This window comes from Rhineura floridana, chromosome 11 (assembly GCF_030035675.1).
Source record: "Rhineura floridana isolate rRhiFlo1 chromosome 11, rRhiFlo1.hap2, whole genome shotgun sequence".
Taxonomy (NCBI): domain Eukaryota; kingdom Metazoa; phylum Chordata; class Lepidosauria; order Squamata; family Rhineuridae; genus Rhineura; species Rhineura floridana.
Genome location: NC_084490.1, coordinates 56,349,103 through 56,362,719, shown reverse-complemented (window position 1 = coordinate 56,362,719; position 13,617 = coordinate 56,349,103). Strand labels below are relative to the sequence as shown.

At 42.1% G+C, this 13,617-nt stretch overlaps 1 protein-coding gene across 9 annotated transcripts in view; it reads right to left on the bottom strand.

Moving 5' to 3' along the window:
* Nucleotides 1-3,402: 3,402 nt before the first annotated feature.
* The window catches only part of LOC133367020 (sodium channel protein type 4 subunit alpha-like), a 131,551-nt gene continuing 121,336 nt past the window's right edge, over nt 3,403-13,617 (bottom strand). For 6 of the 9 annotated variants that reach the window (XM_061590633.1, XM_061590638.1, XM_061590632.1 and 3 more), the window contains 2 exons: nt 12,343-12,613; nt 3,403-9,003 (listed from right to left, as the gene is read on the bottom strand). In XM_061590633.1, coding sequence (XP_061446617.1) covers nt 7,739-9,003; nt 12,343-12,613 — 1,536 coding nt within the window. In that variant the 3' untranslated portion in view covers nt 3,403-7,738. Of the gene's footprint in view, nt 9,004-12,342; nt 12,614-13,617 lie in introns of those variants that run through there. The other 3 variants (XR_009758499.1, XM_061590639.1, XM_061590640.1) reach the window with 3 other exon arrangements.

Genomic DNA, 13,617 nt, shown 5'->3' with positions numbered 1-13,617 from the left:
CTCTATCTGATGCAGCAGGGCTGTGCCTTTGTTCACGTGTCCATTCCGTGCATGGCTCCTTGGGTGTGGCTTAGCTAGATGAGTTCACTCCCTGCCACATATTGGATTCAGCTTTCAGCAGGCACTGGCTCGGAAAAAGACATTTGCAGTGGTATGCCTTTTGCCAAATCCTTCACAGACAAATGAGTCACAGGCAATGGGCTACCTAACCTGTTGGATTTGAAAACCCTTTTCCTAGGATGTGTTTAGTGGTTGTATGAATCAACTTTATTACCCTGCTCTCAAAATGCTAGAACTTGGCATCATCTAATGTAATGAATGGTAGTAGCTTCAGAAGGGACAAGAGGAGACACTTCCCCATGCAACTGGTCCCCAGCATTTTTCTCCTAGCAAGACTTTTGTGCCTTTAATAGCAGCATGCAGCAAAAAAACCAACAGAGGCAGCTTTCCTTTCACTGCTAAGGAAAACTTCTCTTGTTGATTTGGACTGTTGTTGGGGGAAAGGTGGAGTATGAATAACAACTACAATAGCTGAAATCCAGTGTGTGACAGGGAGTGCACACAATTTGCTAGCCACACCCAAAGACCTATGCATGAAACGGACATGGAAACATACACGCGGTCCTGCTGAATCTGAGGGAGGTCCATCTGTTCCAGCATTCTGATTCCAACAGTGGCCAGCTTGATGCCTCTGAAAGCTCAGGAGGATATGAAGGCAAAAACCTGTCCCTGTTGTTTTGCCTCTGGTGTACCTCCTCTGAACATGGAGGCTTCATTTTAACTGTTATGGGCTCTAAACATTTTGATAGATTAGTTCGCCATGAATTTGTCTAATTCTTTTCTAAAGCCATTTATTATTTCAGTGGCCAACACTACCTCCTGTGACAGCGAATTCAATAACTTGAAAAGGTCCTGATTTCTCTTGTCGTCATCTCCACAGTCCACATCAGTTGCTTGCTTTCAGCAGGCCTTTCTCCAGCCCAGCTAGATCGGCACAGAGTAGTCTGACACAAAATCCATAGAAGAGCAAAGCTGTGGGCCTCTGTCTGTTCTGAATGCTACTATGGCTCATCTCCATGGCTTGATTTGGTTGGGTAAAAGCAAATTTGTTCTCATCAGGCAGCTCCCACCCATAAAACACTAATCAGGGCAACCTGCTGCAGCATCAGCTTGACATACTGGGAGGCATGGGTTATTTCCTCACCTATTCCTATTCATCAGAGAATCAAGTTTCACATTTTGGGATAGCAAGCAAGTATTGCATCAGATCAATATAGTTCCTCTTATTCCATTGCCTGGAAACAACGTTCTACTGGGACAAGTCCCGGACCTTTGGAATTAATGTTCAATGGGGACATGCTGTTCCCACAAGTGGAGAAAACAGCCCATCATGAATGAATTTTCAAAAAGGCCTGGCAGGGAGAGCATAAGGACATAGCTGTATGTACATTTAAAGTGACCTCACATTGCTTGTTGAAACAGTAGCATAGCACACAAAATAGATGCCAAAAGTTGGTAGTGTTGGACCTTTTGTCAGTGTCCAGACTCACTAACGTAGGGATGGATAATCTGTGGCCCTCTAGATATTGTTGGACACCAGCTCCCATCATTCCTAACCATTGGTCATGCTTGCTGAAGCTGATGGGAATTGGAGTTCAACAACGCCTGGAGGACCACAAGTTGCCCATCCCTGCACTAAAAGCTCATTGACTAAGGTTGCTTCCATACTAAAACTCTTTAGCGATGCTGCAACATTACTCATCTGCTACCTGCTGTAGGGTGGATAGGCAGGCCATAGATGGCGAGGGAGTGGCAAGGACACTTAAAAAGCATACAGCAGATGGTTTATTGGGCCAATTCATTTTGAGTCTGTTGACTCTCCAGGCACTGCTACATGGCAGTTTATTGTGGACTCAGTGCAGCTCACACGTGTGCAGTGTCTTTTGCACAACGTTCTAATCAAACTGCTGTCATGCATTATTTTTCCATTTAATAAGGAACTACTATTTCCATGGAATATCCAACAAATAAATCAAAGTATCTAAAAGGTAAATCTGGATTAAATTATTGGGGGGGGGGTATGGGATGATGTCATGTGGATGATGCAAAAAACTTGAATGCAAGAGCAGCACCAAATCCCCAGTAAATTGCCATGCATGTGCAAGCCCCCTTCCTCAAGCATCACTTTTCAGATGGTGTGGGATTTTTTTGGTCATTTTTTTGAAATGGATTCAAAATGTGTTAGACCAATAAAACATCTACGCAGCTATCTGATTTTGGACTAAGGATGTCAGAAACTGGGCTTTAGATTTCTATAAGGCTGGCTTACCTTTCCAAGACTCCTTAAGACTGGAGATTCTTTGGATAAAAAAGAATGTTCTTAATAATATGCTGATTAGAGCAGATATGTTTGTTGGACAACTGGAATTCTCAAAAAATCTGACTAGAAGAAAGTGATTGCGGGGGGGGAAAACGAGTTTCACAAGAGGTCATGACTTGAATCCATTCAGTTAGTTTAAGAGCCGTGCAAGTATTTCTCATTGTTTATTGGGCATTGTTTATTCAATGTTTGGACAATAAGCTCAGTTATGATCATGTGAAAGAGCAAAGCATGTCTATGCTGTAGTGTTATGATTCCAAACCAATCTGGTTGCAATGTTTTCTGATGTTTTTTTTTTTTAAAGAAATACCTGTGCATCTCTTTTAATGTGACATCTCTTTTTGTATGTTTTTCTGTATGTTTGATGTATTAATAAAAAAAACCCAGAAATGACAGCTCCTTTGCCAATCTTCTGTCCAGCCAAAGGGAATTTGGGAGAAGAGTAGACATAGGTGATTCTTGAGGGTAGAGAACAGTAGCATGGACTAGGGACAACAGCTCTATGGAGCTGCAAAGCCCTTCCCTGTACTAGTCGCAGCTACTGGAGGTCCTTCTGAGCTCCACACCTGTACCCTCGGTACCCATGATTTCAACTGCCTACCAGGGCTTCATTTGCACCAGGAACATGTGATAGTGATATGTTAATAAAAAAGAGAAGGCCTCTGAACATGTGCGGAATGCAGGCCTTAAGCCAGGAGGACAGAGTCCTGGAGTTCTTTTCAGTTCTATGGCTCAGCCCAGAACATGTAAAGGAATAAAGCCAGCATGCACAAATACATACATAAATAGGAGCATATTTGAGCATGAACAGCTCTTCTCTGACTCATATCTAAATAATGGCAAGCAGCTCTGAGAGGGAAAGAACTCTCGGAGGACATGTTGTCCAGGCAGATTTAAGCAACATCCACTTAAAACAAAAACAACCAAACACCAAGAGGGGAAAGGCGAGGGTGGGAGGGTAGATGGGGGTGGAAACACTAGTAACAAAACAGGCAGATAGTTCTGAATGTAACAATAGCTCATTTACAGTTTATTTTAAGAAATGTACAAATAAAACATTGCACAATGTTATGGAGTTAAGCTTTGTTTCATCATAGAATGTCACATATGTACAAGCAACAGAGTCCATTTGACATGGAGCAGAGTCCTCTTTCCTCAGCTGTTTACATGTAAACACAATTGAAAACTCTGTCTCAAACAGCACATTTCCAAGGTGGCCCCCTGTCCCAGGGAGAAACTGAATAATGAGATGCTCCAATGGACAACTGGAAAACCCCAGCGTTGCCACTTGCATAAAGAAGCATCCCCAGCAATACTGTGCTGGCTTGGCTAACATCCCAGTATTCAAGTCCTGAAAAAGCTCCCTTAAAAGACTGTAATATTTGCGTGGGAAAGGGAGGCCATAGAGATTACCTTTAATGAGAAAGATTAGCCTAACTGGAACAATATAGGTATCCATTAGCTGCGTTTTTCTCTCATCCCCAAAGGCATGTGCAACACCAAATCATTTCTCACACAGGCAAGCCCAGTGATTTTTGGTGATTAGGAACTGAGCCAGATCTGAAGTCAATTTCAGGTGCAAAAATTCCACAGTGCATTTTGTCATCTGGTATTAGCTTGCAAAGCTTCAGATGGATAGTCTTCTAATCTGAATTTTTAAATCATATTCCAGACAATGGATATTACTGGATATGAATAATTTTGGAGGAATTAAGATTTGAGGCACAGTTCATCAGAGCTTAGACTAAGAACCTAGTGTCAGTTCCAGGGTTCAGCCCAGGGACATATCAAGTAAGAATAACGAGGACAGGATCCTGATCCAGCAAAAAGCATCCTGTGTGCAAAATGTTTTCTGAAGGGGGATTTACACTGGGTATACACAAACCAGCTGTGTGGGGTGGTGATAGGGAGGTCACTGCACATTCATTAAATGAACAATGCATGCATAATCCCATAGGGGATATCTATTCCTATAAGGGTTTCCTGTACGTTTTTAGGTTGTAGACTAGAAATATGGTGTATACAAATTAGGGATGGGATCCATTGGCTGGTGCCAGTTTGAAATCATTCCGTCGACCTAACAGGCTGGCATCAATTTGAGTTTGTTCTGTATCTGCTAGCTGCTGCTTTTACCAATCCATGCTTTCTTTGCTTGGAAAAATATTGATATTTTGAAGGAAACATCCGTATTTTAAAAGGAAACATTGATAAATTATTCTTACAATCAATGTTTTAGAGGCAGTTTTTTTAAAAAGTCCATTTTCAAAAATAGCTGCAGAAATTTACTAAATTAAAATCCAGTCCTCAGTGATTGAGAATAAGCAAATTAATGGAAAATTCAGTACGAAATCCAAATTAGGCGGAATTCTAGCACATACCTAATATAAATGTACATATAATCAGGAGTTGGTGCTTTTTGTTTCTGCTGGGGGTGGGCACTTGGATTCTTCTCTGCTCCATGCCTCATATCACATGAAATTGCCTCCAGATCCAATGCTGATATCCATTCCCTCTTTATTCCTCTCTTCTATATTTCAGGCACTATGCAAGTGAAGCCAGTTAAATAATTACTGAGTGCCATATCCATCTACCTATAGCTACAACCAATTAGTAGTTTGTTTTTTAAGTTTTGAAAAACTTGTCTGGGGCAAGTGAGGTAGTGGCTTTGTGATGTCACAAGGGCCAGGCAATTGATGCTGCGCACAGTTGGCTTTGGGTGGAAAGAAGCAGAACTGGTTTCTCCTGAGCTCTATCCTATAGAGAAGATTGTACATGTGACCAAAACAGGGTAGATCTGGTTCAATAGCAGACTGAGTGCTCTAATTATACATGTCTATTCATACCCATTATCTAGGGAAATGTTTGAAGTCCACAGGAAGACCCTCTACCCTTATGGATCAAGGGATGATGGCTAATATAACCTTAACATTTCTAGTGCTCTCAAAGTTTCCATCTCTAGGGTATCTTGCAACTACCTGGTTCTAGCTGAAATTGCTCAGCAAGCCTTCACCAGGAGGTGGGGGTATTTTATTTGCACAAAGTATTTTAGTGGTTAAGAATTTATGCATATATATCTGCAAGTGGAAGAAATATAAAAGTTTTATAACCTGTCTGGATTCTGCACAAAACTGCAATGCCCCTTGTGGGGACTGGCATTTTCAAAGTTCAAACTACTACCAGGGTAGGCCAATGATCCAGACTGCCCAATATTCCGTTTCTAACAGACGGCAATAATGACTGCTTTAGAGGTAGAGTGTGACAAATGGGACAAAGAGACGAATGGTTTCTTGGCAGAACTGGGGAGGTGGAGGTAAGAGGCAGTAGGGAATACCAACACTTTCTGTTCTTAAAAATCCATGTGTGCCCATTATTTTTCTTAATCTGATTTCATATGACTGAGGGCACAAACTGCTGGGTACAGCTGAATGAATGGAAGTCGCATTGGGGCTGGTTCTGGAAACTTTCCTACTGGATTTTCCAGAGAGTAGGTTCCTGCATTCCAGGGTCTACAGTTCAGCCTCTGGGACATTCTTTTCTCTTTGTGCATAAGAACCAACAATGTGAACTCCAAGCTTCTATGCCAGTCCCTGTCTGCTGTATGGACTGGAGTGAGGGGCAATGGGGGACTATGATGCCATCAGAACAGGACTTTGGAGCAGAAGCCCAGGGCCCCCACAGCAGAATGAAAAGCAGGACCACCACCTCCGCCCAAGCACAGCAGGGCTAGCTTAACATAACACATTTTGAAGTAATGAATATCAACATCTAAAGAGGGGCCCCCTTTAAGACCATTAACTCCAGAGTCTAAATGACTCAACTGCACCACTGATGGGGGTGGGGTGGGGAGCAGAGTATCCTAAGTTTCTGGACTACAGGGATTAGAATATAGAACATATTGGACTATAAAGTGGAACTATGCAGATAGAAAGAAGAATATAGCAAAATGGCAAATACAGAAAAAGTGCAGCACACATTCCTAAGCATTTAATAGAAATTTAGGAAGAAAATAAAAGCTGACAGTTAACCCTGAGAACAGATCAGCACATTAGTTTTGCTTTTTTTTACCCTTTTCTAAAAAAGAAAAAAAATACAGAGAGTTCAAATTTTTAAGACTCTTAGTTGCACTTTAAACCATTTCTAACAAAAATCTTGTAAGTCCTTTCAAATACCCAAAAGGAAAAAGCTAAAGCAAGTTTTTAAGACATTGTGGATTTTTGTTCACAAAACTGTCCCCTTCTTTCAATATTATTCGGTTCCATTCACCTCACCTTCACATGCTGGAAACAATCCTTAGCCAATCAGTCTAGTACCAGGAAATAACATTAAGAAATACTATTTTAAAAAGTCAACCAGACAGCCCTATCCAGTTGTTAATGTCTGAGAATCAGTATGATGACATTTTTTCACTACTATTTAAGACACATATAGAAAAGCAGAAAGAAAATGGCTGAAGACAAGTTTTCACAAAATTTCAAAGTGTGTCCAGGAGACAGCATTGATTAAATTCAGGGCTCTGTATATTCTGCTTTCCATGATCATGTGCAATTTCTGCATAAGTGCAGAATTTGGCATTGGGCACTGAATCCAGTATTCTTAAAACCTCAGCTTTCATCGAAAAAAGCAAGCAAGTTGCTGTCTTTAAAGCTGCAGACATAAGGCTCGAAAGTTGTGTGTGTGTATGTCTACATGTCTGCTGCATGCCAGCGGAACAGAGGCAAGGCTTCAGTGCCCTGTGAAGCTCTTTGTTCCCCCATGACTAGCAGAACAAATTATGCAAAAAATGCAGCTACAGGAAAATTTGTATAATTGATCCAGGCCACAAAATCCAGTTCTTGGTACAGATTTTCTTTTTGGTGGAGTGTATACACACCTCTGGTTAAGTTCCTCAAAACTGGTCTTCTAGTTCCATGTATAATTTGAACATGACTGAACTGAAATTATGAAGACTTGCCTCTTTGGCCATTTCTCTCTCTTCTGACTTCTTCCAACACTTGTTAAAAACTGTAGTAGGGAAGAATTAAAATCAGAACCGACCCTGGAACATGCTACACTGGACACCACCTAAAATTAAACAAAACCATGTTTTCTTTTTACCAGCAATAGAGAGAATTAACATTAACCTCATAAGGAAAAAAATAAAACTTTGCTCACTGTGGTGAATTTGAAAAAAACAACAACCTTGAAACCAGAATGGCTCTGCTTCCAAAGTTAAGATGTTGAGCTGAGTACCTGAAACCTGGTAAGAGACCATGGTTAGCTCGCTACAGCACAAGATATGGAAGGGCCCTTGTGAGAGAGACACAAGAGAAGTCTTTTGGAACCAGATGCCAATTGATTGTTGGCCAAAAGTGCTCTGCATTATACCAATGACTCTTTTACACCACGCTTGGTGCCCGCCTTCACTTTAATTTTGCCAGGATCACTTTCCTCCTTTTTGCCAGGATCCTCCTTTTCTTTAGTTTCACTGGGATAATCCATTGTCTCTGCACTGGTGATTGGCTCAAGCTCAAGAGGTGGGGATGCTTCTGGAGATATTTCAATTTCTATCTCTCTGCCCAAACGCCCATACATTGCATTCATTTTGTTGGCAATCAACCCTTCTTTCTCTGGGGCTCCTTCCAGCAGCTTCTCCTCATCTTGGCTTTGCCTGTACATGTAAGAAGCTTGCTTCACCGATCGCCTTAACAGATATCGTCGGAACGCTCGCTGGATTTTGATGGCGCACACTTCCTCATGCTTCCTTTTCAGTGTTGTGGTAATGGGTTCGTAAGACACTTTGGAGGGATTGGCAGCCATAAATTTCTCCTCCATTGACTCCTTCAAGGAATCCATTTCCCCAGAGTCACCCAACACTTCTTTGGTAAGTGCAAACAGGATGTCCAAGCAATGTATCTTATCCCCAGGAACCATGGGCAAGTCCATAGTGACCAATTTGATCTTGTTGGGCTTAGCGATTCGCAGTGGCTCTTGCAAGGTGTCCACAAATTCAGAGAGTATGGCATAATCAATGAACTGTGTGGCATCAGGGTCAAACTTCTCCCATGTCTCATAAAACATTTCAAAGTCATCTTCACCCAGAGGCTCACTGCTCTCCTCTGTGGCTACATTGAAGTTCTCCAGGATAACGGCGATGTACATATTGACCACAATCAAAAAAGAGATGATGATGTAAGTGCAGAAAAAGCATATGCCAATGGAGGGGTTGCCACAGTCACCCTTCACGTGACTGCCAGGGTTCTGGAGATGCGGATCACAATCTGGAGGACCACTGTTCAGAATAGGGTTCAGTAAGCCATCCCAACCAGCTGATGTGGTGATCTGGAAAAGGCAGATAATGCTGTTGCCAAAAGTCTCAAAGTTGAAGATGTCATCAATGCCAGACTCCTTCTTCACATAAGCAAAGTTCGACATCCCAAAAATGGAATAAATAAACATGACCAGGAAGAGGAGGAGGCCAATGTTGAAAAGTGCTGGCAGAGACATCATCAAAGCAAACAGGAGTGTCCGGATGCCTTTGGCTCCCCGGATCAGCCGCAGAACACGGCCAATTCTGGCCAGACGAATGACTCTGAAGAGGGTAGGTGATACAAAGTATTTTTCAATGATGTCCTGGAGGACAAGTCCTAAAAGACAATTAGGAAGACGTAATTTTTTTCAGAACCTCTTGATCCTCAAAGCAATGCAGTTTTTAAAAAATATTTTTAATAGTTAATGGAATAACTATAAACATTGTAGAAAACTCTTCAGTGTCTTTCTAATAACAACGCAGATGCCATATGTACAAAGAAGCACAAAAGAATTAAAAGAAAATGACATTTTAAAACACCACAATTTGCCTGATAGGAATCTGTGAGCTTATACAATGCTGATGGAAGTTGTGGGAGGGTCTAAGCAGAGGTCACAGACCTCCCACCGCAGGCCAATCTTGGCCCACCACAGGTTCCAATTTGGCCTGTCAGGCTGTTCCCCTGGAAACACGCCCACCTGTCAATCAGGTGATATCATCCCTATGGGTGGGTGATGTCAGCAGATAAGCGATAGAGTGCATCCCTGCAGAAGCAGGATTGAATCCCACCCCACCCCACCCATCATCTGATCAATTCTGCTTGGTTCATTTGCATGTACCCGTTCCCTGTAAGGAACTGCCATGAGCAGTCAATCTTTGCAGAAGCAGGAATGAATCTCCCGCTCACCCAGAAATGGGCAGGTAGTTCAAACTTGCCTGGAGAGCTCTCTTGCACACACAAACCCTGCAGAAATTAGGGCTGACCTCTCCACACATCAGCTGATGTGCAAGGAGGTCAGTCCTGCTGTGCTTAGGCGCAGGAGGCTGACTGTTGGGGTCTTGGGAACTTGTGTGCAAAGGATTTTGACAGGTGGGCGGGACTTCACACCTGTCAATCATATGATGCAATGTGATTGACAGGTGGGTTGGAATGTCCACCTGTCAAAGCTGGCCAATGGAGTGGGCCAGATAAGGATATGTCTGCTGTCTGCGGAGCCAAAAATGTTCCCCGCCCAACCATAATTTAGGCAGATTGTGAATCTATCAATGAAGTCTATGGCTGAAAGCAGTTTGAAACATAGGATATGTATGTGTCAGTTAAGAACAACACCTCAAAAAGATTATTGTAGAGCTGAAAAAGATTCAGAAAGAGACATCCAAGATGGTTAAGGGGATGGGCTGACTCCCTCATGAGGAAAGGTTACAATATTTGGGGCTTCTTAGTTTGGAGAAAAGGCAAATAAAAGGAGACATGATAGAAGTGTATAAATGATGCTTGGCATGGAACAAGTAGATAAAGAAAATAAAATTCTCCCTCTCTTATAATACTAGAACTTGGTGACATCCAATGAAGCTGTTGGAAGATTCAGGACAGATAAAAGAAAGTATTTCTTCACACACTGCAGAGTTTAAACTTTTGAATTTGCTCCCACATGATGTAATGATAACCATCAACTTCAATGGCTTTAAAAGAGGAAAAATGCATGGAGGATAAGGCTATCAATGGCCACTAGCCATGATGACGATGTTCTATCCCACATACTGTCAGAGCCGGCATACCCCTGGATACCAACTGCTGGGAATCACAAGTGGGGAAAGTGCTGTTGGGCTCAGGCCCTGTTTGTGAGCTTCTTATAGGCATCTGGCTGGCCACTGTAAGAACAGAGTGCTAGACTAGACGGGCCACTGGCCTGATCCAGCAGAACTTTTCTGTGTTCAAAAGAAAAGAAAATGCCAAATGGGTGGCAGAGAAAGAGATGGAATTTTCCTACTCATGCTGGTGACAGCTTATAGTGGCATCTCAGAACGGAGGGGAATAGAGCTGGGAAGATGTATTTTCTATCTCCAGATTTGTGTGCCCCTGCTATGTAAGTACAAATGTTCAGGTTTGGAGCTAGCAGCTCTAAAGCACTATACCACAGGGGAAAGCTAGGGGATGGGAGAGGGAGGAAAATTATGTCCTTTCTCCTCATCCCACCCCTGAAGCCTGAACAGCACAACAAAGCTCCTGTATCCTCTTACAGAATGGCTGAAGTCATGAAGAGGAGCACTCCTCTTAGGAGGTGGAACATACTAAACCATTTTCTTCCAGATCCTATTTATATACATATATTAATCTTTGTCTGATTATAGGAAATATGGATTATACCTACAGTATTCACAAATAGCGTGTTAAAATAAAATTAATACTGCCCTAATTTGTTGGGGTTTTTTTGTAATATTCCTGGGAAGATGGCAGAGACTAAGTGGATTAGTCTCCTTAGGGGAGGAAAATGGGAGTCCAGCATATACAAGACCAAGGACAGGGTTTGTCTCCAGTCTGGTCAGGAAGGAAGCAGACAAGAGAGGGGGAATTGTACTCATGGATGGCTCAACATTTCCAGGTTAATATGGAACTAGGATGCTTCACTACAACCGTCAGTACTATTGGGTTTAAGGGGTTTAAGGGTTTTCAGAGTTTAGGTAGACATAAGACTTTAGCAATGGTCACAATGGATTCTTTACTCCTGGTGTCGGCTCAACTTAGCCAGACTTTCCCATTTACTTTGCACATATACATATCAAAAAATGCAAGTTCAGCCTAAACCCTCTTTCAATCTTCCTTGCATTCTTCAGGAACATTTAAAAATATTAAAAAGTGGCACATGTATGTTTATTCATTTATATTATTTATTTTTATATTATTTATTTTTAAAAGCCCATCAATATTTTAAAGATAGTTACAAAGCAGATCCAGGGATTGTGGAAAAGATGTATTGGTCATGTCACAAGTACAAGCCAATCAGCTCCATTCTTTGCAGACTTCTGCCCATTGAAATGGACACATTCTGAAAAACTACAGCAGGGATAGGGAACTGCGTGTGGCCAGCAGAGCAGAGACTTATCTCCCCCATCCCCCACAGACCACGTCTGACCCACCCACCTTTCTATGACCTAATATCACAATGACATCAGATGACCCATTTTTGCAGGCAAAGGCGCAGCACTTTGCAAGTGCCAAAGATCAGCTGATGGTTGCTGCTTGCAAAGCCTGGTGCGCAGTGCATTTGAAGCCCTGCCAATCAGCTGATGGTTGGCATCCAAAGCCCCTTTTGGCCCAGCTGCACCTTTACCTGCCCATACCTGGCAACATATATGATGTCAGGTGTAGGTCAGGTGAGCTTGGCTGGACTGAAATGGCCTTGCTGGCCAAATGTAGAGGCCTGGTGGGCCTAATTAGGCCCATGGGCTGGAGGTTCCACACTGCTGACTTATAGAATAAGATTTTTTAGAACTCACCTCCAGAGAAAAAGCTGCTTTTAGGTTGAACACAGTGAAGGGGCTTCTAAGTCGCTCCCCCCTATATGTTTTGTCTGCTTTTGGCCTACTATTTCCAGTTGCACACACTGGGATTTAAGAGTTTTTAGAAACAGAACAGGGTCAAGTGCTGCATTTGTTACTTTCACATTTTCCTCACCTACAATGGAGAGAATGACCACCACAAAGTCAAAGATGTTCCAGCCTATGGTGAAGAAGTAGCACCGCAGGGCAATCATCTTGAGCAAGCACTCGGCTGTGAAAACGACAATGAAGATCACATTGATTTGAAAGAGGATGTCCATCTTGGTTTGGCTTTGGTCATCTGTTTCCACCATCATTGTCACCATGTTAAGACAAATGAGGAGCATGATGACTATATCAAAGGCTTGTTGGGTCACAAAGTCAAAGATCATCCCGTGATATTTGTTCTTTAATAATGCAGAAGACATGCATGGGTGTGAGAGACAAACGCAGGAAAGGGACAAGATACATGGACAAAGACAAACAAGGGAAGAAAAAAGAAGAGAGATGGAGAAAAAAACCCAAACAAGAATGTTCAAGCGAGCAAAGAAATGGGGAAATACTAAATCACCCAGCATCTAACCCAATGGAATATAATCAAAGAAGCTGTAGTGCTTGAAAAAGTGTTTCTGTGGAATAATAGAGAGGTTGTTGGATTTGGACTGAGAACTCCCCTGCCAAAATACGAAGCTCACTGGGTGATTTCAGGCAAGTAACCAGCTCTTAGTCTAATCAACAGCACAAGGTTATAAAGATAAAACAGAGAATAATCCATGAATTACTCACTGCCTTGAGTTCCTTAGAAAAACTACAGGATGGAAAATAAATAAATAAACCGTGCTCTTTTCAAAAATCTGGGTCCTGTCATATGTACAGTAAATGTCCATAAAATTTGCTTATATTGTGCTAACAGTGAGGAGGGGTAAAAACCTCTGTAGCAAACTGAAATTTCATCCTTTGATCCTCTGTTCAGACAGACTCTTGCCTCCTTTGGCTTTCCTAAGGCATTGCCCAGACCCACTTTTAATATATCTCTGCAGTCATAAGAACCAGGAGAATACTCAGTTTTGTATGAGGTAACAAATTCTCTGACTGGGCCCAAAGCATAATGGGGATCCTTGTATAAAGGTCACTTTTTTTTGCAGCCTAGACAACCTCATTAACAGAAAAAAGTATGACACTATGAAAAAGAAATCAGACGCTGATACGAGAAGGCAGTGGGGTTTAAGTCTATTTCCAATGAAGTTGAATGAAAAACTCTTTAAACAAAGAAAGCAAGCAGTGGGTAATTATAGGACTTTGATATCAACAGAAATTGGGAGAGAGAGAGAGAGAGAGAGAGAGAGAGAGAAGGAAAAAATGGAAGAGTTTTACATGAGGAGGTACCAGTAGTAGGGGTGAGGACAGAAAT